This window comes from Oxyura jamaicensis, chromosome 19, assembly GCF_011077185.1.
Source record: "Oxyura jamaicensis isolate SHBP4307 breed ruddy duck chromosome 19, BPBGC_Ojam_1.0, whole genome shotgun sequence".
In the NCBI taxonomy this organism is placed as follows: domain Eukaryota; kingdom Metazoa; phylum Chordata; class Aves; order Anseriformes; family Anatidae; genus Oxyura; species Oxyura jamaicensis.
Window position 1 is genome coordinate 7,188,827 of NC_048911.1, and position 27,196 is coordinate 7,216,022.

The 27,196-nt window shown below is 48.7% G+C and overlaps 2 protein-coding genes across 6 annotated transcripts in view; one reads left to right on the plus strand and one right to left on the minus strand.

Annotated features, from left to right (window-relative positions):
- GOSR1 (golgi SNAP receptor complex member 1) overlaps positions 1-8,742 on the plus strand; it is a 31,528-nt gene extending 22,786 nt beyond the window's left edge. For 3 of the 4 annotated variants that reach the window (XM_035342763.1, XM_035342764.1, XM_035342767.1), the window contains exons 8-9: positions 5,218-5,300; positions 6,564-8,742. In XM_035342763.1, the coding sequence (XP_035198654.1) occupies positions 5,218-5,300; positions 6,564-6,688 (208 nt within the window). In that variant the 3' untranslated portion in view covers positions 6,689-8,742. Of the gene's footprint in view, positions 1-5,217; positions 5,330-6,563 lie in introns of those variants that run through there. The other variant, XM_035342765.1, reaches the window with a different exon arrangement.
- An 8,678-nt stretch (positions 8,743-17,420) lies between these two features.
- TRARG1 (trafficking regulator of GLUT4 (SLC2A4) 1) lies at positions 17,421-27,190 on the minus strand. 2 transcript variants are annotated; one of them, XM_035342768.1, is made up of 3 exons: positions 26,719-27,190; positions 22,886-23,018; positions 17,421-22,227 (listed from the first exon to the last, which is right to left on the minus strand). In XM_035342768.1, the coding sequence occupies exons 1-3, from the start codon at positions 27,115-27,117 to the stop codon at positions 22,199-22,201; spliced, it is 561 nt and encodes a 186-aa protein (XP_035198659.1). In that variant the 5' UTR covers positions 27,118-27,190; the 3' UTR covers positions 17,421-22,198. The 2 variants fall into 2 exon arrangements, with proteins under 2 accessions (XP_035198659.1, XP_035198660.1); XM_035342769.1 differs by having other exon boundaries at positions 17,421-22,305.
- Positions 27,191-27,196: the final 6 nt, after the last annotated feature.

A 27,196-nucleotide genomic window follows, 5' to 3' on the forward strand; every position in this document is an offset into this window, starting at 1 on the left:
CAGGCTTACCCAGAAGAGATTCCTCCAGCATGGCAGCAGTCATTAATGCTGTACTTGAGCAGCGCTTTGGTATTAAATTTAGAGGGCAGAATACCATCTGGTTTTAGGAACTTGGTTTACACCCATCTCTGGTAGTTCAATCCGCTGAGAATAGTTCATGCTATTTCCAAGTGAATTGTTAAGTCCGGGTCATCTTGGAATCACCTGACACTGATGCAGATGGTCTGAATTTATACACAGACTGTTTTTGGATCACAGGAGAGAAACCAAAATAAGTGAAGAAGGGAAATTTGGATTTTTTTTTCTTGTTTGAGACCTGTCTATGCATTATAAACGCTCTTGTGCATGTAGATAAGCTGCAGGTCTGCCTGGTCACACTGTTCACAGCAGTGAACTAGTGGAAAAAAGTTGTTTTAGAGATACACTTAGCTATAAATTAAACCAGCAGGATAAACTAAAACAGAAAGCTCAAGATGTACAATAAAAACAATTTTCTTTATCTTCCGTGGTACATTTCTAAACGGAGATTAACATTGGAAGTGCTGTCGTGAATACAGGGCACGGGCCTATGTTTTAAGTAGTTGGGTTACAATTTTAGTTTTGAATTTTCTGCAATGTTTCCAGTCTCGTAACGTGGACTAGCAGAAACGTCTTATCATTGGTAATCATCAGTTAAGAAGAAATAAGGAACCAAGCCTTTCCTGTGGATGGAGGAGCTTGGGAAAATTGGAGGATCAGAATCCATTATCACCTTCCAGGAGTGCCTCGACAAGGATCATCATTATGTTGGAAAAAAGTGTGCCTTTAAACCTTAAGCCTTATTTCTGTGTACTGCTGAATAATTTAGCATAGTTGGATCTTCCACAGGTAGGAAATAGATAATAGATTCCAGTAAGAGGGATATAATCTGTTGTCGTAAATGTTAAGTAGAAGTTTCAAAGTTAAAAAAAAAAAAAAAAAAAAAGAAAAAATTATTCTTGTTCTGTTCACTCCTGCTACTGTGTCAAGCTACTAAAAGGGACCAATACTGGGAAGGGAAGATGATGATTATTATTTTTTTTATGAAAAAAAAAAAAGCATTTGTCAGTAAACAAATGGTAAGAGTGAGGTAATGAACATGTGTTAGGGATGGGCAGGGAAGCGAAACTGTTTAATGAAGGGTACGAGGAAGCCTCAATACTCAAGACTGTACGAGACCAGTCGGGGGACTAGCTCCGACGAGCCGTGTGTTTTCCTGTTGATTGTGCTTAGGTTCACAACTACAAAGGCTTAGGTAAACCAGCTAATGTTTTGAGTAATCAAATCATCCATGCAGAACGCTGCTTTCTACTTGAATTTTGATTTCTGAATAGCTGGTATCCAGTAAAAGTCTTGTTTGTGGACATCACAATGACCGTATGACAGTAAAACTTAAAAATGGCAAGCATTACCTTTATTTCTCTTCAAAGCACATCAATAAGATCTACCCCTTTGTGCTAACATTTTCAAAATCCTGAGGGGGGGGGGGGGGGGAAGGTTCCAATCTTGTCATCCATAAACTTAAACGGTTATATTGTGCCTTTTTATAAGAAATGGACAGTTTTGCTCATCAGATACTAAAGCTTGAACCCTGTATTCCATCATAATCTGTAAGAACCATTTCCAAAGACATGCTGGAGGTGTCTCAGGAACACTTTATATCCTGGCAATCACCTTGTATTTTCACTTCTGTAAATTAATGGATGCCTTAATGAGTCTTTGGATGCATCTTATGAAAACACGTGGCTTAATTCAGGAGTGCTTTGAGAGATGATGTATTAAAATTTCATTTGGATGAGTATCAAGCCGATGTGGAGGCATAAGATAAGAAGCTGCAGGTTACCGAGCAAGCTTTTTTGTGTACAGCTACTAAGTCTTTTATTCCAGCTCAGTGCCTAATAATTCCAAATTCACTGAGTGCTTTTCTCAATAGCAAACCTAATGTTTTTGTGAGTTTGTTTTTTCCTTTAGGAAGCTAAAAGACCCATATGCTGAGTTGTAAATATGTAATCTGTCAAATGCTGCATCTTCTCACATAGGATACAATTTGATATACTTACTGTTCTAATTTTGTAGCCCCTTTTTTCAGCCCTAGATCGTGACTGCTTTTCTGTATTGATCTACAGCTGTTATTCTTTGTTGAGAATTTCTGTTGGCACCGTCTCTGGCTTGCTGTTCTTTGTACTCTCTTGCACTGTTGGGAGAGGCAGTGAGCAATGCTGTTTTTTATTCCTCCTGTCACCTAATTTTCACTTTTTCTTCTTGTAATTTTGTCCTAAAAAGGACAAATTTTGTCCTAAAAAGGTCTCCTGTGCAATCAAATCAGTTGCATTCATGGGTCAGGTGAGTTGGTGTATCCCCAACACCAAGCACACACAATGTGCTGCGTGCCACTACTTACACGGTCTAAGAGGAGAAGCTTTGCAGGCTTTCTTTGGTTCTTTTTGCACAAGTGATGTTGGCAAGCTCCATCTGAACACCAAGGAGGCAGCTGCAAGCCCTGTCGCTTCCAGTTATCCCTGAGTTCCGTTTTGATTCTGCTGATTTGGCACTTCAAAAGTATGAAGCAAAAAATGCGAAAACAGAAAATGCTGCGGGTTTTTCTCAGTTATGCACAGAAGCTTCCATTGTGTTGTGTTTGTTTTTAATGAATCTAAAACTTCAAAACACTCTTAAAATGTTAAATCTGTTCTCATAGAGCTGCTGATTTGAAATGTTAACTTTTTGCCTGCATGTTACTGAACTGGTTGTTCCCTTTATGAATGATAAGCTCCCAGATCCTCCTGTAGGTTCAAGTTCACCTGAATGCTAATGTAGCTTTAAAATAATCTATCGATCTGCCTCGTCAATGCACGTTACTCTGCTCACAAGGCCTCACGGTACAGACTTTTGGGGAGAGCCTTTTTATGTTTGCCTGCCACACGATAACGAAGTCTGACAGTAGTGTGTCAGGGGCTACTTGTGATGGAGCAGGCGGATTGAATGGAAGGGAGCCCAAATGAACTTACAGCTCCAGAAATCCTCTAGGGCTCATTGATCTGGGCTCTTTCCTTAAGATGTCTGTGTGACTTGTGATACTGACTTTTTGCTACGGGTTTGAAGGGACGATTGTTAGGCTTGGCTCTGCTGGCTTTTGCCAGCTATTTTTGTGTTGTTGGCTGTAGTGTCCTAGCAGAGAAGCCAGTGCTACGTCAGGTGGTCCGGAGCTGTTCATTTCAGGTGTTTGGTTCAGAGAGAAACCTGCAATGAAATACATCAAGTGGGCTTCGTTATAAAAATGTGAGGAATGCCAATACTACGTTAAATAAGTGCAGAAAGAGCCTGTGTGCGTGCCTCTTCCTACCAGATCTACCTAGGAAGATGCACCAAGGTGGGCAAGGGTGCTTTGTTACCTCCCGGTACCAAAATGCCAGGTCAGCCACAGTATGTTTGTGTCAGAACAGTGTTTCAGCACTTTAATCGTTAGCAAAAGATAAGCCCAAAGCCTTGAAACCCACATGAATTTGATATAGAACAGTGACTGGGAGTCGGATGTATGGAAGAAGTGCATTCAGGCAGTTCAGCAGTAAACATCGCTAGCTGTGACTTTTGTACCATGCTTGGGTACAGACACCGAGCGTGAGCAAGCATAACATGCTCTTGAAAGTTGGATATCTGTACTTGGTAAAAGATGCGTTCTGCAATCCATTTTCCTGGGAGATGACAGCTTTAGTTCCCTTTTCTCATGGTTCTCTCTGTGGTGGTGTTGTTCCACTTAACTTCTGTTCTCCCAGAACCCTTTCCCTCCATATTTAAGGCTTAGAAACTTCTCCAAGCACTTCTTTTAATCATTGTTATTCGTGTAAGTATAGTCAATAACAATATAGGTGTAATTTTCCGGGTTTTTATCCAGCAGAGTTGTATTTATGCCCTACTTTGTGTCTCTCTGAAATGCTGCCAGCCAAGGAGAGCCATATTTCTCCAGCTGTTCCTTCTTAAGCACTGCATCTCCAGAGCCTAAACTTTTATATATTGTTTCTCTATGTGTGAATGAGGGTGTTTGTCAAGGCAAAGCTACTGCATTCAGAGTAGCTACATGAAATACTACCTGGGGCTTTATTGTAAAAGCATACACTTTTGATTTTCATTGCATAGCTGTTGGTTTTATGGGCTGAAAAGAAACTTAGTGTTTGTTTTTTTTTTAGACAGTCAGCTTTTTTTTTTAAAAAAAAATTCATTTAGATGTCTTATTTAAATAGTGTTTTTTTTTCCAACTTCCAGAACATTTTAAATTTGAAGTGGGAAACTTTATTTTATATTCGCCTGTGTTGTGTTCTTATATTTGGATGAAGTACGTACAGCTGGACCGTGTATGATTAAAGAAGCAGAGTATGAAAAATGGCATTCCCATGTATGACATTCTTAATTAGGACCAAAGTTCAACAAAGTGTTTTATCTGTGCTGTGAAAGAAGTATCATTTGATATGATTTCATTATACACCAGCTTTGTTAGCTCCAGCTTGTGGAAAACAGCGAAGTCGGGCTTGCTGGGACATGAATACAGGAGAATCCAGGCTTTGCCCTCTTACCTGGAGAGAGGACAGGATTAATCCTGAGTCAAACAAAGTAAACCCCAACGCTTCATTGTGTTTAAAGGTCTTCAAAGACACGGTGACTGTGTTCAGAAGCCTTTTGTGTAAAGGCTCTGTGAGCTGTGTTCTCAAACTGCCCTTCCATCTCCTCTCAACCAGCACGTTCCCTTTGTAAATTGATTTTTAATAGTGAAGCAGCTCTTATTTGCCGAATACTTCTGTGGTAATTTTGTCTTGATGGCAGAAAAGAATTTTAATATGCCCTCTAGAGTGAAAGTAAGCCTGGTGCTTTTCTGATTAAACAAAATTCTGAACTTAAACCTTAGGCTGGAAGATTACCATTAGGTGTGCTTGTAATGGAACATCGCTTCTGGGGGCTGGGGAGATGTTCCAAAAGCCCGCCTCTTTCAAGAAATCGGTGTTTTCAGTTGTTAATGGCTTATATAAAAAAAGAGAAATCATTTAAGTGTAAAAGATAGAGATTAATGGAAAAAAAATGTTGTTCCATTCATATTGCTTCACCTCATTCATTGTTCTCTAAAGAAGTGCTCCCTGCTCGCTTTCCTGTTGTTGTAGCTGGAGATTATTCTTAGCACCAGCGACTTGATCCACTCTTTTTTTTCTCCAGCATCGCCATGGCAACTAAAGAAAATATGACTTCGCAGAGAGGGATGTTGAAGTCAATACAAAGCAAGATGAATACCTTGGCTAGTATCCTTTCTTAAAAAAATTGTACTGCCGGAGCATAAGAAGAGGTACAGTAACATTTTTTTTCAGCACATCATGTAGGGATCAAAGTGCTTTGCAATACTAACGGCTGCGTAGCCCACAGTGGTCTTGCCACTAGTGACAAATGGGCTTTTTTCCCCAGTGTCACTTTCTTAATCTAAGTGAAATATCTTAATGATCAATGTGGTGAACAAGTTGGTTTTGCTTAACTTTGAACACTGTATATAGATCAGTATCTTTAATTTTCACATAGAGATCTGCAACAGCATTTAATGGCTTTCCCCACTATACATCTTCTTAAAAGTGTAATATCTTGCTTTTTCTCACTTTCAAGATCGTCCAGAGCTAAAACCTGGCATAGATTACTGCTTGTTCTGGTTTACAGGCAAGTACTCACGACCTGACAGCCTTGCAGATGTTAAGTTTTTGGTTCCTTAGTTTCTCTCCATATTTTGTGGCTAAAAGAATGTGCCGGCTTGTCAAGTCATGCACGGTTGTCGTTCTCCCCCTTACTCCTTCCTTACTGTTACAAGGGCTCAAGGAACAGCATTAGTGGCGTCTGATTAGACAGATCACATCCTGAAGAGATGTATCTTGGTGAGCCATAAATTTCATTACAGTTCTTAGCAACTGGCAAGAACAAAAAAAAAAAAATCCAATAAGCTTTGGTCTTAAAGGATTCTTGGTTCCAAAGACATGAAACTGATTATCTTGCTGGCTGTTGTATTTTTGTACATTATGATTTTACAGTAGGAGGAGTTTTTTATGCTATACAGGGAATAGTGCACGTTCATGCAACGTGCATGCTTTTCTCTGTCAAATGCCTTTGGTTGTTCCCCTCACCAGTAACTGTGAAGTTTCATTTTTTTTTAACTTTCATTAAATATCACAGATGTTATATATAGTTGCTCCATCTTTTTTCATTCTCAAGCATTATTAAAAGTAACAGCCTCACGTTGGAGGTTGTATCAAGCACTGGTAATTCAGGTGATCAAATACTAAATTCCATGTAAATGTGAACTCTGAGCTGCTCTGGCACCTCTCTTCTCTGATTGTCTGATAAGTGAAGTACAGTTGAAATCCTGCTACCTATCTGTAAGGTTTTGTTTTTAATTGCATTTGCTTTCTCCAGCTTGGGAGTAGTTCTGCATTTCTTGCCAAGTTGCAGACTTCCACATGCAGAATTTGGGGCTTGTTAATAAAAACGCTGCCTTTTGATATGACCTTGACTCAACCTCCTTAAAGATCGGTTTCCAGCAGTGAACAGCCTGATTCAAAGGATCAACCTTCGGAAACGACGAGATTCTTTCATCTTGGGTGGCGTCATTGGCATCTGTACCATCCTACTGCTGCTCTACGCCTTTCATTGATGGATGTGCCCCCGTGGACTCTGCTAAACTCATCACCACCATCCCTCCCCCCCAGTCAAGGAAAAGCGAGTGGGGGAAGAGACAGACTTGGAACAGCCTGCTCTTTGTGGCTGGGAGTATCAGCATGATGTCTAAAGTTTAGGATGGTAGACTGCGACACTGGTTTTGGGTTGAAGCTGCAGTGTTTCTCCTTCCCTGCCATACATCTTCCTTTGGTTAAATTAGATGGTCTTTTTTTTTTTTTTTTTTTTTTCTTCTTTAATTCCCTTTTTCACTGCAAGGTAAGTAAACGTGGGACTCTTAACAAAACCAGTAGAACAGCTGCTGTGCTCAGCGATGCTGGGGAGGTCTGTTGTTGGCTGGTAGGTGGAAAAAGTGTTAGGCATCCCTGGGCTGAAAGCTGCAGGAAGCCTGCTTCCCCGCTAGGCCAAGCACAGTACTGAACACTTTTGCCCTATGAGAAGAATATTGCAGCTTTAAGCCATCAGGTTGCTCTACTACTAAATACATGTTCTGTAATTCTTTTTAACTCATGGCTGAGATACTAGTTATTTCTGCGTTATTTGTGCTGTGAAAACTGTGCTTCACGCAAATTCCTCAAAAAAAAAATGGATTGTTCAGTTCACTTTTTGCACAGAATATGAATAAACTACCCTCTGAGGAACACTTATAGTTTTTTTTTGTGGCTTTAAAGGGACTCACAAGTCCCCTTTTGTAAAAAGGGAGCACAGTGTCCTAGCAGCTGTTTACCATAGTGTTCAGTCATCTGAAACGTGACCAAACGTGAGTTCACCTAAAAAGAGTCTTTTGGGTGTAAATACTTGGATTTTGGATGACATCATAAAGGTCTTTATAAAGACATGATTGAAAAGCCTATATTGTAATTTACATAAAGTTATTCTAATAGCATTAATATTTTTACACTGTAAGTAGGATATAATCTAAACTGTCAATTGGAAATTAAAATTATGATGGTTATAGCTGAGGCAAATGTATCTAAGTGCAAAAGTTTGGGACGTGCCTCCTCGTAGTAAAGAGCTGAATGTATGAATAGTGAACCAAGTTTCATTTACCATTATCTGGGGGGAAGTATTTTTTTCTTGTCCAGACATGGAACATGAACCCTGTTGTGTTTGTGTCAATAAACAAAACCGATGTCAGGAATGGCTTTGATATTGCAGATTCACAAGTTACGGATTTTTTCTGCTCTCTCAATGGCTCTTTTTCCATCTGTCATATCATAACCCACTAAATTGAAACCGAGGCACTGAAATCTCTTTCTAAGAACTCGATTAACTCTTTTCGCGGTGAATTTACAGTGCTCCTAACTGGTTTCACGTATGCCATTACCCACAAATGCCAGGTAGTCTCCGGGTTCTCTTCTGGAACAGGGTCTAGTGGGACACTCGCAATATTTTTACTGCTTTTTATAGTGTCTGTGAAGTACCTGTCGGAGGGAATAGAGACTTGTGCCCGTCTGGTGTGCAAAACCACACTGTTGCGCCTAAAACGTTTGTATGGATTTGAAGGCTTATTTGCAGAATAGTAACTTTGTGCTAAAAAGTCTACGAGGACTTCTAATCAAGTCATCGTGTAATTTGGGATTCGAAAGTGTTTGGAATGAATGTGTGTAAAACGGTGGGGCTCGTATTTTAAATAAAGGGTGATTTCTTGGGATGATCTGGGAATGTTCCTGGTTTGAAATAAAGTGTTCATTAAAGGGGTTTATGGAAAACCTTGATGGGTAAAGGAAGTTTTATTAATGAATCTGTGTGCTGGAAGATCAAACTTCATTTCCCCTGATGCTTTTTCTTTGATTCCACCCCCACAGGACCCTGATCAGCAGTTGTCCTTCTGTTTAGGATTTGTAGGATTTGATCGCTATATAGTTGGCAGTATAAGATCTGCGGTATCGTAAATAAATTCATTTACTTAATCTTAAAGCCAGTCTTTTTTACTGGACTTAATTGATTATTTGGTGCATATATTTAATCTTATTGTGTGAAAAAGCTGCTATGGAAAATGTGTAGATTATAATAAATATGTAAACATGATTGACTTTTCATGTCATGAAGATGTTATGGAGGAACTGATATATTTTAGTACGAAATAATAGAAATATGCTGAATTATCTCTGATAAAGCTTTACTGGAAGTGGTTTCAGTATTTACAACCCCTCTGTGGTTTTTATTTGTGTTGGTTTTGCATTGGAAAATACATTTAATTAATCTTGTAATCTCCCTTTCATTATCTTCTCTAGCTATGTGAGCGGGCATTTTGCATTGCTCTCTGAAGTGATGTGCTTGCACATAGCCGAAGGGGAAGGATGTGCTAATTCTCCTGAATAATTCTCCTGAATGTCTCTAATAACATGAACTTGTAGGTAGGACAATGGACTGGTAAAAAGAAAACAATGGGTAGGCTTAATCTCAAATTCCAAAATACAGGTTTGTGCATCTCCTATTGCTATGTATGTTCTCCAAGTTTCTTCTTCAGTATAGTTCCTCTTGCTCTAAGGAAGAAAAAGTCCTTAAAGAATTCTCATTTCTGCAATTCCTGGCAAAGTTGCAGTTTTGAAACTCATCCAAGCAGAATTGTGCTGAGAAAATTGTTAGTAAGCCATAGAAATGAAGTGAGTAAATCCACGTTTCTGCAGGGCACATCGTTTCCTTCCTCTCTCCTTCTTAAATTTCTTCTTTATTATTGCCAGTACACAAGCACCAACTTTAAACCTGTCCACCAGCCCCTTGGGTAAACATTAGAACACAAGGGACCCTTTCCTTCCCCAAATGGACACAAATATTTTTAGGCTTTTTTTGTGTGTGTGTGTTTTTCTCTGATCTTCATGCTCCAGCTGCTTGAGCAGAGGGGGCACAGGGGCAGCACCAGGTGTTTCATATTCAAGTGGTGAGCATTTGGGTGGCCACAACCCAGAGCACAGCTGAAGCTTATCCTTGCCCCTTGCTCAAAGGTGTGCAAGCAAGGCTGGAGGCAGGGCTTTGCCAGCCTGGAAAGGACCTGGGACCAAGCAATGTGGTGCTTCTCTTCTCTGAGGGTGAGTTTGCCCTTCCTTGGGGAGGTGCATTTTTCTAAATCAATCCTGATTTTCTAAGTCAATTCTGAGCTTGTCAGCTTTTGGATATCAAGGTGTGCTGTAGTGTGATGAATCCAGTAGGAATTTAATCAACTGGACTTTTCTGTTTGTAGCTTTCAAAGTCATTTTGTTTGGAAGGCCTTAAGATGACTGTGAGAAGAAAGAGTTAGTTCCTCACTGTGCGTCAAAAATGCATGAGCATTTTTAGGCATTTTTAGGTGATGTGAAAGTTTCAGATAAGTTCCCCAACAACTTGTCCTCAAGGGCTACGCTCTCGGAGGATCTGTGTTCATGAAGTTCCCCCCAAACTGCTATGCAGGGAGTGGAGGCTGGTCTGCCGCTTCTGGCTGTGAAACTCAATCAGGATTGTTTTAATTCTCTAAACCTAGCAGCTTGTTTCCCAAGATCACTTAATGCAGGATCTTTTTTTTTTTTTTTTTTTTTTTTTTTTGGGGAAGGAGAGGTAACAGCTATATCACTTTTGAAGGAAGAAATAATTCTTAAACTCCTTATAACAGTACTAGATTATGCAGCCCTTCAGAGCAGTGGTCTTATTGAGCAATGTAAAAGGAGTCCAAAATGATAAACATACTGACACAAAACTGAGCCATATTCCAGGTGAAATCCTCTTGGTGCCCGTATCTGATGTGCTGACTGGATATTTGAAACCAGTGTGATGCTTTCAGCTCTGAATATGTAAGCGGTTGTTTGTCTGTCTGCTACAGAGTGAGGAAAGCAGTTGAAATCAACGCTCAAGATAACAAAAAGCACACACGACTTTCTCACAAAACATCCCAATGCAGACTTCTGTAAATTAGTTTTTGATGACACTTTCTGATCTTTTTCTTCTTTTCGTATAGCTACTTGAAACTTATTGTATCTATTTTTTTCACCTATTGTGCATTCTCTGTATATATTTAAAAAGCTTTGATATGTAATTTAATAATAAATTAGAATTCTAAGCAAGGCGCTTGGTTCTTTCCCCATGACAATCTTTGCCTACTCGAGCTTCCGTGAAGATGCAGAGAAGACTTGGTAACTCACCTCTCCAGGTTGGGATTGTCACTGAATGTACACATGACTTTGTTCTCCAATTTTGTGCCAAATGCCAGCTGTGTTGGAGCATTTCCTGACCCAGGTGCTCGGTTTGGTGGGACCTGTTCCTCCTACCTGTGCGTTCTTGGAGCCCCCTTCTCGCCTTCTGTTTCAGGCATCCACATTGGAGGGGTTTGAAGGTAGTAAGATGCCTTTCTTTTGTAGTGCTTTGGCAGATGGAAACAAAGATGGTTTTCTTTGAAGGTAAGTTTTAAGAAGGTTTCTGTATACCCATAGTATGGGACATAAATTCCTAAATGCACACCAAAACTGATGTTGTGAAGGTGTTGAGGTGTTCACCATCCCCCTTTTTAACATACTTCTCTGGGCTTTGATACCTTTTTCCCCCTTCTCTAATCACAACACAAATCCCCAAATAAGCCAGTACTTTGAATACAGACCAAGCAGTTGTAAGAACTCACAATGAAGTTGTGCTGCAGCGTGCAATTACCCGGTACTGCTGCGCTCTGGACAGCCTCCGTCCATGAGTGTCCAAACCAGGCGGTGGCATGCCTGAAGAACTGGAAAGGGTTTCTCCACCCATCAGCATCTGGTGTTTCTCTAACTGGTTGCTGCATCTCGCAATGTCACTCGGATTTATTTTCTCAAACAAGAAAGTCTGGCTGGTGGTGCGATACCTGCCCATCTGCGTAAGAGCCGGAGCGAGGAGAGGTCATTAGCTTCCTGTCAGCACTGTTGTGCTGTGCCTGTGATGCTGCTTTAAAGATAAATTTCAGTGTCCTTAATGTGCCTACTAAATATTCAGGAATGACCATATCCTTTCTCAAGGGAAGGTTTAGGCTGGATGTTTCATGCTGGAGAACTACAGAAACTGCTTTGCAAACGGAGAGGCGGCTCTGCCTTCCGACAGCGGGCAGCGCCGTTCGTTCCTCCAGCAGCGGCGCTGGTAATAAGTGGTGCATAAAATTCCATCTTCGCTTGGATTAGGAAGTAAATTATTGATGGAGCTGAACCCTTTTTTCCAACTCCCCGTACAGTCAATAATTCATTGTGGCACAAGCGTAAGATTTATATTTTTAACCATCCACCTCCCAAAGTACCGTTGTTTGTGTTGCAAACTGTTGTCCTTCTGACAACCTCGGGCTCTTTGTGCATTATGGATCAGCTCTGCTCTGCCCCTTCGGTCCTGGTGCAATTCCCCGAGCAGATTTCCTGCTGAGAGGGAACTGAGCAGGCCATGAGAAATTCATAAGGAGAGACGGGAGTGGCGTTGTTTTATCTGTGTGGCTGAACGCGGGAGATGTGCTGCTGTGTGGACGGGAGATTTTCTGATGAAAGATTCAAAACTCAACGTTTACCAAATGTTCCTTTATCCGGAACAAGGGTCTGCAGGTACAGAGACCGCTTGCAGTGTCAGGGATGTGCTTGTTGAACACTGAAGCCTTCATCTTGCCCCTCTGCGAGCTGTTTGAGGCCTCCACACCTGTGTGCTGGTGCTCATCTCCTCCTTTGTGTCTTCCTGTCACTGCCACCCTCCTTGGTCTTTGTTCCTAACGGGACCCTGAGGCTTTGCTAACCCACTTCTGGCAGCACGAGTACAGCAGGCGGAAAGCTCTGGCTGTGATCAGTCCCTCTGCCTTTGAAGCAGCGTTTGCAGTTCCCTCATTGTGTATTATTTTCCTGTTGTTTTTCCACTCTCATGCCCTGTGAATCCTCTGCCAGTGGTGTGATTTTAAGAAGTCTTCTCTGATTGAGTCCTTTCAGGTCTTTGCATCTTGTGATGCTTTTTCCACTCTGCTGCCCTTCAGATCCTCCTCCCTTGCTGGGTGTTTTGGCTTCAAGTACACATTTCAAACACGTGAATTAATTTTTGGTCTCATCATTTTCATCTCTTAAAAATCTATCCTTCCTTTGAAGTCCAGAGAGGCTGTCTTGGAACTACTTGAAGCTTATCAATCAAAACCACACCTGGAGCTCTGTCTGAACCCTCACAGATGATGCTCACCTTGGTGCACAGGCTCAGCGTGCTCTCTCCTCTGTGCTGCAAACAGGTAGACAGACCGGTGCCTTCAGATGTTTTGTTTCTCTTCTTATCTTCCTTGCTCACACCCAACTGCCTGGTGCAAGGTTCGTGGGAGAGGAGAGAGTGTTCTTCATCTTTTGTCTTTCTAAAGATACATGGAAAAACCTGGTGGCTCCTTGCTGCCAGCTACAAACCCCAATCCCATTTTGCTGCCAGCTGTACCGTGGAAACCGATGGTGTTACTGGTACGTGTGCCTGGGTCAGTCTGTTACAGGCCTGTCGGGCTGCAGACCGGTGCTGAGCTGGCTTTTCTCAGGGCAAAATGCTGCTGGAACATCACACTTTTAAGGGAGCCTTTTCTTGGAGCTCTGCAGGGTGCTCAGGAACGTTGCAGGTGGAAAAAGGCATCGTGAACACAGTGGCGGGGTGTCCCTGGTGGGTCCGGCTGCTGCCACGCAAACATTCACTATGTTAGCGAGGAACGGGACTGTGAAAGGGCTTTCTTGCTACTGGAGGCTGGTGATGACCCAGTGACGGAGCTGGACTATGGTGGAGGCCTGGAGCTGCCAGGCTGAGGCCTGGGCTGGACCCGGCCTCCCCTGAGGCCGGATGGCGCCTGTCAGGTCGGGCGCAGATCGGGGCAGGCGTGGATGTTTCCCCGCTGTGCCACGAGGGGAGTTCCCTCTAGGTCAGGCATGTCTCACCAGCGCTAAATTTACTCTAAAATATTACCGAGATGGGGCGGCTTGTGAGTCAGGCCTATAAAAGCACGCCTCGCTTATGTAAAGAAATGCAGCTTGTGAGGAGGCAGGAGGCCATCAGCCTCCCGCGGAGGCCGGGCGGTGATGGGGTGTCTGCCCTCCCGAAATAAGCGAGGCTCTGCAGGCAGGGACGGCTCCTCCGGGTTGGGTCTGTGCCTGAGAGCAGGGCTGAGGTCTGCAGCCACCTCTCCCTGAGTTTCCACGAGTTTCAGGAAATAATTTCCAACCTCTATTCCAACTCAGAGTTAAATAAATGGAACTGGGGGGGGATAAATAAGTTCATCTGCTCTTGTCCAGGAATATTCAGCTTGAGCTACGCTCCTGTGGGAGAGGGAAGGAGCCATGTGAGGGATGCTGCTGTGGGGATTCTGGCTTTTGTGTCTTTTCCTTTCATTCAGGTCTGTGTGTTTGGCCTTTGAAAATCCCCACCTCCTAGGCAGCTGTGTTTGCTAGCTGAACGTCCCCGAGCACTGGGCTGCTGTGCAGCTCCCACCATGGCTCAGCTGCACCTGAGGCGAGCTCCTCGCCCTGCCCGGGGTGAGGATGCTCCTGGGCTCAGTGACCGAGCCCTGGCCCCTCTGCAGTCATGGTGCCAACAGCAGCGCTGGGACTGGGACGGGGGGAGCCGGTGTGTCCCCCTGCTGCTGCTTCAGCTCCAGGAGCTCCAGCTTATACCTTCTGTAAATGTTGCAATGTGGAAAACAAAATCGAGGTCTAAATAGAGCATCCTTTAAAGATTAAATGTCTTCCCAACATCCTTTTAATGGTTTGCTGCTGCCCTGGCCCAGCTGCTTCAAACCTGTCAGGGTGCAGGGGGTGAATTGCCCTGTTTCCTTCTGCTGCCCAGATGAAATTGATGACGTGATCCGTTTGCATCGATCCTCGCTGGGAAGGAGCGTACCATACGGGTTTTAAGGGATTGGACCTGAGACCAAATAATTGGAAACAAATGCTTTAGAACCAGCAGCCTATAATTAAACCTCTCCAAGGCACAGCGAGCTCAGCAGAAGGAGGCATTTTGCTGTGAAGACTTCCCGTCTTTGTTTCATGCTGTGTGCTATTAAAGCAAACAACCTAACAAGCTTCAGCAACGTTCGGCAGCTCTTGACCAAGAATAGCATCTAACCTTACAGCTAAGCTGGAAACAATGAGGACCATCAGTCTTCACATTTTAGCACATAAACTAGGTAGCTTGGCTCACGGAGAAATCCCCATGACTCTATTTTTGGTAATCTAGAGCTTGCGGGGTGAGAGATTTCATCTTCTGAGGCATCCAGCAGTAACCACCAGAAGGGAAAGGTCCCGATTTAGAGCAGTGCCCTGATCTGCTGAGGCAGTTTGTACTTAGCTGCGCAAGCTGTCTTTTCCTGTTCTCAGTCATATGCATTTTAACCACCACTCTTACAAAGTTTGTAGAATATGTCATGCCTGATTTAAAAAAATATGAGCTTGGGACGTGATGGAAATGTCTGCCTTGTGCCTGTGGGGTCAGCCAGGCTCCTGGTGGAGAGCCTTGTGCAGATGGGTGAGCCGTTGCTGCGTGGCTCTGCCTGCCTCAGTGGCAGTCTTAATTTGGTCTTAACATCTACAGCTAATTACCTTTCTGCGAGCAGGGAGAAGATTGAGGTATGATCTGTCTGTTTTGGCCCAGAATTGAGCTCCAAGCCCCTCGTGTCTGTGTAGATGAGGGTGATTTAACAGAGCCAGACGTGTCTGTGTGCTGCTCGGATGACCGGCACCATTTCACGCTGCTCCCACCTGGTTCTGGGGTGGCTGCAGCACCCCGAGCTCTGGCTCGGTCACCCCACAAGCAACGTGCCAAGCCCTCCACTGCACTTTCTACAACAGCATCCAGTGTTATGAATGAGAGAGCAAATTTGCTTTCCCTGTGCTTAATTTGTAGCTCCCATGTACAGCAAAGTCATGGAAACCAGATGAAGAATTGGTGACCAACTTTGTGTCCCTTGCTTGAACCCCCAAACTCATGCAAATTCATTAGCCAAGGCAAACTTAAAGAGGTGAATGGAGAGCCTATAGTGTTTAGTAGAAACCCTATGCAACATGGAAATGGGATGTAAACCTCTTGATGTTCCTTGGTGTATCTATTATACATGAGCCATCAGAGCAGCATATTAATAAAACAGGAGGCTAAAGCACTTGGCACTCCCAGCTCTTTAGCGAAACATCAGAGCAGAGGCTGTCAGCCTCAGTCTTTGAAGCCTGGAGCTTGCATCTGCCCAGCTGCTTCAGTGACACGGTCAGGATGCTTGGGGGATGCTCCCATTGAAGGGAGCTCTCTCCACTCTCTGTGTGTTGTTTTTTTTTTTATGCTAGCAAGATTCTCCTCCTCCAGGACAAAAATATCCTCCTTTTCTGCTCAGCCTTCTTGCATGAAGGATTTTTTAAGCAGTAAGCGACAAGGCCAAAGATGGAGTTAAAGCGACCTCAGACATCAGTGTGCTGAGATGCAAACCACTTCTGTTCCTCGAAAGCTCTCCTCACTGGGGCTGCTCTGTCCAGCCTTGTGCTGTGCACGGGGCCCTTGGTTTTGCTGAAGAATAAGTGAATGACACTGAACTTTCTAACTGTCTGAGTTTCTTCTCTATCAAGGCAGACAAAGGTGGCTCTTTGGACCTCCCTGGCACCAGGCTCAAGCTTGCAGAGCTTCTGGGCAAGCAGAGGCAGGAAGGGAAGCTGCTTTGTGCCAAGCCTGACCTCAGTGCTAAATGGGATCAGCTGCAGCAGAGGGGAAGGCAGGAGCTGCTTGGCTGTAAGCGTTCATGGGTGGTGATCCCTAAAAACAGAGAGCAGTTGGAGCAGCTGAAATCCTTGCCCTGCTACGCGAAGCTGAACATCAGCACTGGTGCAGTGCGAGGGGGGCAGTCAGGAGTGAGAACCAGCAGTTGTAGCCGGGCTTGTGGTTTCCAAAGGAACGCGCACGCCAAAGCAATAGGGTTAATTTGTTCACGTTATCGGCAAGCTACAGGGCCCTGAAGGAGGTAGAGAGCGTGCTGTGGAAGAAGGGACGGGGCATGGAGGGGGGGCTGAGCCTGGCTGCGGGACTGTGTGGCCTCTTACCGGGCACCCCGAGCCGAGCGTGGGCTCAGAGCCCTGGGCTGTGGCAGATCCAGGGCTGATTATTGTTCCTTTGCTTCCTGAGGTGCACCTGAGGGTAACAGAGCTGTGTGCCCAGCAGTTTACAGACGTTTAGTTTGCACCTTTCTCTTGCTTTGAGTACCAGCAGGGGGGGTGTTCCTCCTCCCCAGCCAAAACTACAGCTTGCTTCCTTAGGAAAGCAAAAGGTATTTATCATAACGCTGCCTACGAAAGTGTCAGGCAGCCCAAAGCTTTCCTGGGCCTCACCAGAGGCTGAGGGGTTTGGGTACAGACCACCAGTCCATTCACCACGCTGCAGTGTGGGTGCAATGAATCCCTAACCCTGGCTGTGGTATTGGAAGAGCTGAACCCATCCCATCGCGGGCACGGTGCCGCAGAGGAGGGCTGGAAGCTCCACGGGCTGCCAGAGGGATGCTGGACGGGGTGGTTGTGCACGGATCCTGTGGCAGACCGGTGCGTCCACACACAGGCACCACTGGTTGGGCACGAGGCATGTTACACCCGTGGGTGGGAAGGGGAAGGGCTGCAGCCGATGCTTTCGGTGACTGATCTGTCCCTTCTGCTCTCTGACATGCTGCTGTCTGCTGCCAGTTGCTACTGTGTGTGTGTATTTGCAACCCACTGCACCCAAATACCCTCTGATCTGCTCGCTCTTGGAGTGAGAAGCAATAATTAAATGGCTAGGTCAAATTTAATTATTTTTTTTTTCTTGTATAGACAGAAGAAATAAGTTCAGCCATGACCATGCATGTTACATTTTATTTTTTTTTTCTCATGCCAAGAAATACAAAGGAAGTATGTCAGGTATACCGCATCGTCCTGCAGGGAAGGAAACACCGATCAGCAAACCCCAGCCGACATTCCTGCTGTGTCTGTGCTGTTTTGTGGATCTGACTTTTCCAGCTGGGCTTCAGAGGGGCTGAGGCTGTGCACGGCAGTGGTTACAGCGGCGGGGGGAATGTCCCCAGTGCTGCCACGCATGGATCCTGCCCTGGCACCATCGTGCAGGGGCTGGGAGCATGTGGCCCCGCATCGGGGCTGCCCTGGGGGTACTGCACAGCTTCCCTTCCCCGTGCTTCGTATCCCACGTGGGTATTTCTAGGTTGGAGTTTTGCTACCTACTGGCGTTGGCAAATGCTTTGCAAATATTCCCACTCTGAAAAGGCTGCTTCCTCCCCGCACCCTTTGGCTCGTGCCCAAGCATAGGAGCTTTCAGTCCAAATCGCCAAAATTAAAGGATGTGCACAGGAAGAAAATGAACCTTAAATCTGCAATTGCTTGAGGTGGGGCTGGGGCTGTGGTTCTGGGCCATGCTCAGTAACAAGGTGCAAGGGCAGGGCTGGGGGATTTGGAGAGAAAGCCACGGGACCAGCACCCAGGGCATGGCTGATGCAGCAAACCAAAAGCAGAGCTTTTGCTGCTTTCCTCCCTTTGTGCTAAAATCCCTCTGGTCTCCTCTGCAGACGTTCCCCAGCCTGGCACCGTGTTGCCGTAAGCCAGCTGACCCGTGCTGCTCTCCGCATCCTCCCAGCCGCTGGAAGGACGATCAGCCCATCTACAAATCACTCCTGAATCACTCCTAGTGCGTCCTTCCAGCATCCCCCTGCCCAGTGGGGGCTCTGCTGGGCATCCCTGGGGAGAGGGACCCCAGAGGCCGGGTGCCAGCGGGGTCCCGCAGCTCCACGTGCCAGCTCCTTCCTGATCCGCGTGGCTCCGTCCCACCAGGACCTCACACTTGTCGATCCCAACTCCCACTCGGACTCGCTTATAGCTGCGTTTCCCACCTTCTGCATCTCCTCAGCGTGCTGTCCTCCTACCAGCCGCACTGCGCTGTCAGGTAAGGCTGGGTGGCCGCCGTGCCGCGTGGAGCTCGCCTCTTCCCTGCTTTGCTGGGGGGAGAAGCTGGCCAGATCCCGAGGATTTCGTGTTTTAGTTGGAAACAGAAAGCCTGATGCTGATGTGGGAGCCTAGGGGAGGCTGCAGCCGGTGGCAACGAGCTGTGACATAAGCAATGGGTCTTGTGAGTGGAGATGGGGAGGTGAAGCCTTTCCATGGCATTATTCTTGTATTATTGTGATCGCCCATCCACAAAAAAACAAACTTTGAGAGAGGAGCGGTGGTGCCTGGACATGCAAAGCAAGGTGCTTGCACTGAATTGGCAAAAAATCATGAGGAGTGTTTTTGTTTCCTTGTTCAAAGCCCAAAGGAGGAAAATTGGGTCCCAGTGGCCTCGGGGTGGATTCTACCAGGGCTTTGCTCCTCGTAACACGATCCTGTGTGAGGTGCCATCAAGGGCTGGGGCTCATCAGCTTCTTCCTTGGCCAGCACAGCTATCAGAGCAGGGTGAGACCCTGGGTGCTGTGGGGAGCAGCTTCCCGAGGGGCTCCTGGCAAAAGCTTTGCAAAGGGTCAGGCTGCAAAGTGCGTCCGGAGGTTGTTGGAGAGCAGGGGAAGAGCCTCCGTGTCCGGCTGGTCCTGAGGAGTGTATTTCTCTGGTGCGACCCGACGGCAGGATTGCAAGGAAAGGAAATATTTGATGTCAGGAGTGCCTGGAGAGGCTTTCAGCTGGATCTCAGTGCAGGACAAGGCCCAAAAAGGTGTATTAAAGAGTGCAGAGCGGTGCAATTAGCTTTAACCAGAAAGAAGAGTAGAAAAGGAAAGGAGTTGAAGTGTCTTCGGTTTTATAATCTTTAATTCCGGGCTGCGATGTGGTCACCTCAACAGCCCGGTGCTCCAGGCTAGGGCAGAAGGCACTAACCCCATGTAGGTGCATGCAACAGATCATCACCGTGGGTGTTCATCTTTAGTGAATTTTAGTGCCTCCGCTGCTCCTGCTTCTCCAGCCAGGGACTTCTCCAGCCCAGCTCCGTGCAGCCGCTCGCCATCCCCTGCCCATGCCAGGGCTCCCGGCCCAGCCTGAAATGCAGCGTGCACACGTGGCTGTACAGATCCCTTTGGAAACATCAGATTCAAAGGAATTATGCACTCTCTCCTATTTATATTGAGGAGAAAGAAAAAACGTTGTCTTTTCTGAGCTGCTCGTGCATGTGACTCAGAGCCACTTTGCCTCCTGTGCCTTTAGCAGAGCAAAGCGCCGAACCGCCGCGTGCGGGGCTGCAGGGCTTCGTCGTTAGCCACAGGAAAGAAGTTCGGGCTCTTTAGAGGAAAGGCTTTATGTAGTGATAAAAATAGCATTTAAGTCCTTCATTTCATGCTCTCAAGTGCTGTAGTTTTCCCTGGACGCCGGCCTGTCCTGTCCTTGGGGATCCCTCCTGGCTTTGCCGTACGCTGGCTGTCAGTGGCTCAGGACAAAGCCACATCTTGGCCAGCCAGCAGCATTCGGGTTCAGGGCTTAAGAAGGAAACTTTTGGGGGATTTGATGGGACAGAGGCAGCATCTGCAGCCTACCCATAAGCTGAGGGGTTCAGTCTCAAAGGGAAGGCGTCTGGTGAGAGCGGGGACAAGAGCAGAAACCACGGAGCACCCTGATGGACGCGGCACCAGGCTGAGCACAAAGCTTTCCCTAGCACCAAGGGCAGAAAACAGAATTGCTAAAGGGAAGGTAGTGAATTTGGTCCATTTTTAGAAGCTTGTAATTTCTAATAAAGCACAGGCAAAGGGGCGGATGGGGAGGCAGCCCGAGAAAGTGCTGTAGTAACATGCTATTGCTCTGAGTCCCTGGAACCCCTTTGAACTTAGAGGAAAACATCAGCGGTGTGTCCAGGGGAAATGGCTCCCCTACCCCCTAGGTCCAAAGAACATCTAGCCAGAGAAAACTCCGTAAGGAGGAGCAATCAAACAGGAGAATGTTCCCAGCTATGCCCCTGGGGCATTGCAGAGCGAGGATTTATGGCCCAAGCTGCCTCCCTGCGTGCCCCTCGTGTTCACCAGCTTGGAAGGGACGAGGGTGCCAGGAGCTGGGAGGTTTCTCCTGGCACCCCTTGCTGTGCTGTGCAGCAATTCCCCACGCAGACAAAGCCCTGGGATGCATTGGGTTTGGTCTGAGTTTTTTCCAGATTAACTCAGGGAGCAGGGGAAAACATTTCGTGCCCCAGGGCAGGCCGGGGGTGCAGCTCCCGGTCGTGAAATTGTGCCAGCAAAGTTTTGCTAAAAGAGGCTCGGCTAACACGGAGCCAGCGGATATGGCCAGGAGCCATCTACAGAGCCCGGGTACAACGACAGGCGGTGAAACCTTGCATAGTCTGGGTGGCAAATACAGTACCAGAGCCTGTGCCAGCCCGCGGCAGGGACGGGCAGGAGGTGGGGATGGGGATGGCAGAGGGGGCCGCGCATCGTGGAAGACTTGGCAGGGCACGGGGAGGGGGGGCAGGCAGATCAGGAGGAGCAAAAAAAGTCAAGTGTTCTTTACATGTCGTTAAATACAAAATGTTAAAAAAGAATACCGTTTGTGGAACCGGCCCCAGCCAGCTCCAGGGGTGCTGGAGATGTTCAGAGACGCAGAAGGGCGCGTGAGGGGTGAAGAGAGGAGCAGGGATCCTAAACCCCTCTGCACCTCTGAAAATCTCCTGGGAGGTCCTCAGCTGAAGCCCAGCGGGGTGAGGGGAGATGAGCACGGATGGTGACGGGGTCTGGGTCGTGCTGCAGCTTTTGGCTGATGGACAGGACAGGACATAAATGCTCGAGCGGGTAGCGTGGGCTCTCCGAGCCTCGGTGCCGCTGCTGCAGATTAACCAGGCTCTTTCCTCAGCGAGCATTAACCTCGCTTCAGGTGCCCGGAGAGAGAAATGTGTGGTTGCACGGAGAAAGCATGTTTCCTTCCATTAAAATCCCCACCGTGGGGCCGGCCGAGGAGGAGCCTGGCGTTCTGCTGCAGCAGCATCCTGCTCTGCCGGCTCCGACATCTGCTGCCAGTGACAAAAGAGCTTGTAGGAACAGACGTGGAGAGCATTCCCAAAGGCATGCAAATGGTCATTGTCTCTTTTTTGTTGTTGTTGTTTTTTTCATCGAAAATACAAAAGCAACCCCCACGCCCTCCAGCTCCTGTGGCCCCAGAGGAGCCGGGCTCCTTCTGCAGCTCGGCTTTCCTCCGGCCCCCAACAGCTCTCGGCTCCCGATGGCAGTTTGAGCTTTTTTTTTTTTTTTTTTGTCGTAGAGACAGAGAACGTAATGATTTAAAAACCAACAACCCCCCAAAAACACAGTCGCTTGTGCCAGAATTCTTAGAGGGGATTCCTCAGAGTGTCCTGGTCCGTCCTTAGGTTTTCTTTAAAACAAGCTTCGTTCCCGAAACTCCCTTCTTGCCCTTCGCCAGGAGTTGTCTCCCCGCTCCGTCAGTTTTACTGGAGGGGAATGAGGTAGTGGGTTTCCCCTTTCTCCTCTCCACTCGGCACCCGAAGCTCTTCCCCATCCCTCCTCACGATGTTTTCGTCCCAGCCCTCGTCCGGGCTCGCTCCCAGGGGGCGGCGGAGCAGAAGCGCGCGTTCCTCCAGGGCGGCCCCCCTACGCTGTGACAAGTTTTTGTTGCGAGGCTGAAAGTAAAAACCCCAAAAGGAGAGTTGTCTTCCTCCTCTTCGAGGTATTTGCATGCTAAAATGTCTTCTAGGAAACTGTAAAATAAAGAGAGGCTTAGGGCAGCTTCCAGCAGTCACAGAGATGTCCCCGATGCTCTTGGCTGGGGCTTTGGGTTCGAGCGGCCGAGAGCCGAGCTTCCCGTTAGCCCAAGCAGTGCTGCCAGCGGCCCTGGCAGGTGGCTTTGGGTCGGGGAAGGTCCCCAAACACTGGGGGACAGCACCCCTGGGCAAGCTGGATCCCTTCACTTTCACCCCGCTACAGGTTTCCAAACCCACCGCAGCCTTGCCAAGGGTTTGGGTTTTAGCCTAAATGCCTCTTGGCTGGGAGATCTCCTCCAGACACCGGTTATGGGGCAGCTCTGGGGGCACTTCTCCTCCTGGTCACCTGCACAGCGTGTATTGCTACCACAAGCAACCCCTTCTCCAAGGTATTTTGCACACACAGGTGCTGTTTGTGGTGGTCCCATGGGGGACTTCAGTGCCCTTATGCTGCGGTTGGGGTGGGAACGGGGCATCCTACAGGCAGGACTGCCCTATAAACTGCTGGGACAGCACCCGAGGAACTGCACGGGGTCCCTGCTTGAGCTGGGCAGGGAAAAAGGGAAGGAAATGTTACCTCTGATGCTGAGTGAAACGTAGAGCACGATGATGATGGTCCCCAGGACGATGGAGACGATGCTGAGCAGGCGGGCCATGCGGCCGAGGCGCCGCGCTCCGTCCATGTCCCCCTGCTGCCCGCTGTTCCTCGACTGGGGGGAAGCACAGAGAGAGGCTCCTGAGAACTGCACCAGGGCGATGCTCTGGCTGCAGTCCCCAGAATGAGAGCGGCTGCGTCAGCAGGGGCCTGGGCTCCTGTCTCTGACAGTTTGGTGCCCTGGGGTGGCCCCGCGGGGATGCTTCCGTGGGCAGGAGCTGCATGGGACGGGGTCTGCCTGGTGTCGGATGGACTCTGAGGTGTCCCCAGAGGGGGACCGCCTGTCCCACTGCCCATTCCCAGCCCTCTCTGGCTCTTTTATTGGGAAAAAAAAAAAAAAATAAAATAAAAAAAAGCTGAGATTGTGGAATTCCCAAAAGGAATTCACTTATAGGGGATGCTGCTGGGGTGCTGCTGCATTGCTGCAGCTCGTGTGCAGGAGCACATCCAGCAGGAACCAGCATCGTAACGAGAGGTCCCCAAGGGACAAAGTGCTGCGGCTGCTGGCTTTGGGAACGAGCTGCTGGTGTGGGGCTGAGGCTGGAGCCCCGGCTCTGGGATGTGGCTGCTAAAAGGGGGATCCCAACATGGAAAATAATGTTAGCTCAAGTTAAAGGTGGAAGGGTATTAAACAATCCCCCGTTCCTTTCTAAAAATGTGTCTCTCGGATGCGGTGCCCCACAAAGGGTGCCCTCTCATGTTTAAAACAGAAGAGAATGAAGGGCTGGGAGACCCAGCACAGCTCCAGCACCACGTCCTGACCTGGGCTAGGGTTAGGGTTAACGCAGGTGGCTGCAGCCCCGCAAATGTCTGGCTGCGCTAACACATCCCAGGCAGAGCCATTTCCCCAGCACTGACGTTGGGTTTGCTCAAGGCCTCATTTCTTTCGGTCTCTACCTTTGGCAATGTCAAAAACCAGCGGTACGCAGCCAAGGGCCTTTTTGTTAGAGAACAGGAGGTGACAAAATGCAGCTCCAAGGATTGGTGCCGAGATGGGGGAGAGCCGGGAAGCACGGGGATCGACAGGGTCCCTGCACTGCTCCCTGACAGCTCCTAGCGTTTGGGATTTTTATAGGCTCAGATGTTTGCAACCAGGCGTAATATTTTTGCAGGGTGTGGGTTAGATTGCGGTGGAACACATTTGCAATTTTAGCTGTCTTCCAAGCAAAATATATGGGCTAACAAATTCAACATATTTATCACCGCAGCTTCTGGAAGTGTTTGCTGATCATTTATCCTAAACAATTACGAACAATACATCAGCACTGGCACGGCGTGTTTAGCCAGCATTTGTTACTGTACATATATTATTCATCGGCGTGGAACAGTTTGATTAGAGCTGCCCGGTATTGGTGATGCTAACATTTTCTTTCTACATGAAAACATGAATATTTTCTTTATTAATCGAGACTGGCAAAGGCAGAAGAGCTCTGAAACAGCTGAGGGCTGGGGCAGCGTGCCGTGGGGGTGCTGGGCTGCATGTTTGGGGCATGGAGACGTGAGTCCAGGTGGCTCAGAAGAGCCACCAAAGGTCCCTGATTTTGTCCTGTCCCCTGCTCAGAGGGTGTTCTCCTAATAGGTAGCCCCAGCGGTCTCTTTGCAGATGAAGGCAGTTACTTTTCTGTGAATTTTGGGACTTTGTCTAGTCCCAGGACAAAGGCAACCGACCTGTCACAGCCCCTTCCCGCAGCCCTTCACAATTTAGGAACTGGCTTTGGATGTGTTCCGCTCACCAGTTAGTTGGAATAAATCATCCATCTTCGTCACTTAAATTGTGTTGAAACCCATTCCGGGCGAGGTACCAGCCAACATGGGACGCAGATCTAAGGATGCACCATTTAAAGGAGTACCGTGGGGCTTGGGCTTCTCCCACATCGCTCCATACCCACCGCACTTATACCCCTGGGGGCTGCCAGGTCCTCGCTTTGTCAATAAAACGCACCCAAAGGGGTGGTGGAAGACCCTCCCCGTTGCTCATTTCCATGAGACCACCGTAAGCAGGAACAGGCTGGGGGCAGGAGCAGATTTTTTTTCCCACCCCTGGCCATAGCCCCTGGGGTGATCCGAGAGCAGGGCCTGAGAAACCATTTATGAGACACCAAATCCAACAGCGCTCATTTGCTTCCCTCTCTGGTTGCTGCTTATTGCCCAGAAAAGCTTTCCTGTGCAAAAAGAATTGACTTAGGAAAGAAAGGCACAGTCGTGGAGCTGGAGGAAAAGTCGGCACGTTGCGGGGAGGCTGCCTGCCACCCCCAGCGGGGCTGCCAGCGAGGCACGGGGACAACAGTGAACACCCTGGTCCCGATTTGCAGGTGATGGGACACCCCCGTCCTTCGTCCCAGGGGGGCACCGGGGCCTGCGGGAGCTCTGGCCGTGGCTGGGAACTGGATTTGTCCCTGCTGTGAGCTGGTGAATCCCCAGCTGACGTGCTGAGAGCTGTTGTAGCTGCAGGAGATGTTTCCAGCAGGGAGATGGGGACCCCGTGGGGGTCCCCAGCTGGTGGAAATGGGGGAGGGTTGCTCGTCCCCTCCAGGGGCTGATGTGGCCCACGAGGCACATCCCCGCCCCGCTGCGGGCTCTAGCCTCGAGGGGAGGAGGATTTATTTTGCCTGAAGGCTAACGGGGCTGGAAAATCCCCGTGAGAGCCCCCACCGGCCGCTCTCCCTCTCGCCCAGCCGGATGAGGCCGCTCGGCTTCCCCGCGCGCTGCCTGGCAGATGGCAGCTGGTAAAAATGGTGATTTCTGCCTCAAAATGGAAACTGGTCTCTCCGGAGGGCTTTCTTGCAGCACCTGCCACCGACTCCTCAAGTTGTTGCTGGTTTTTGGGAAGCGCTGTGTGTCCCCTCCCCATGTGTTTTGGTGTGGTGAGCAGGCGAGCGCTGATTTTTCAAAGGAAAGCTTCGCCTCGGTGGCAAATGAAGGGTGTAAAAGGTGCCGGGGGGTGTAAAGCAGTGGGTAAGGGGGTGGCCGTGCCTGCGAGGCTCTGCTGAGACGGGTGGGAGGCTGCCTGCTTTCATTCTCCCCCGCTCTGATGTTGGTGTGCGAGCTGAGCTGTGGGGGATATTTAATGGGGATTTTTTTTTCTTCAGGACAAGTGGAGGAGCTGCAGGCACAGCCCGTTCCCTTCGGAGTGCCTGGGAGCAGCAGCGAGCCCCCAGCCGGGGTCTCCTCAGTGCTGCAGGGCTGGGCTGCGAGGTGCGGGGGCAGAGCCCTCAGCTGTGCTTTGCCTCGCTGCTCCGTCCCAGCCGGGAACCGGGCTGTGGGCTGCCCAGTGCCACCGGGAGAGGAGCAGTGCTCCGCGGGGACACAGGGCTGGGGCTTGGTGTGCCCTGCTATGCCTGTGACCTCATCCTGCATCCCACATCATCCTGTATCCTGCATCCCACAACATCCCTCATCATTCTGCATCCCACATCATCCCGTATCCTACATCCTACCTCATCCCGCGTCCCACCTCATCCTGTATCCTACATCCCACCTCAACCTACATCCCACACCATCCCATATCCTACATCCCACACCATCCCATATCCTACATCCCACCTCATCCTACATCCCACACCATCCTATATCCTGCACCCCACCTCATCCTACACCCCACCTCGTCCCCCACCATCCCGCAGCCCGGGCTGCCCCCACCCCATCCCGCTGCTTGCTGTCCCGGAGAGCCCCGAGCGCGGTGCAGAGCAGCCCCCAGCCCCAGCCTCCTCCTTGCCCAGCACCCCCCATCCCCACGCCCACCCCCCGGGGCTCACCATGATGGAGAAGACGAGGGCCACCACGTTGATGGGCCACACGGGGCAGAAGCAGGAGAAGATGGCGAGCACCAGGTAGTCCCGGGGGCGGCCCTGCTCGGGCGGAGCCGTGCTGGTGCCGGTGGAGGAGGCTCTGCCCAGGCTGAGCCGCGACGGCGACAGCGGGGCCGCGTCCAGGTGCCCGACGGACACCGACTTGTAGCCGAGCCCGTGCCCGTTGCGCTCCGCCTCGCCGGCCAGAGCCGCCGTGAAGGATTTGGAGCCTCGTAACCCTTCGGTGGCCGCCAGCAGCTTCTCGGTCTCCTGGAACCGGGAGGGCAGAGCCGAGCCCGAGCCCGAACCCGAACCCGAGCCCGAGCCCGTGCCCGAGCCCGGGGGCGCGGCGGTGCCGCTCGCCATGGCCCGGCCCGGCCCGACGGAGCGGGCTCCGAGCGCTCCCCGCCGCCGCCGCTCTGCGCTCGGGGCTCGCCGCCCCCCC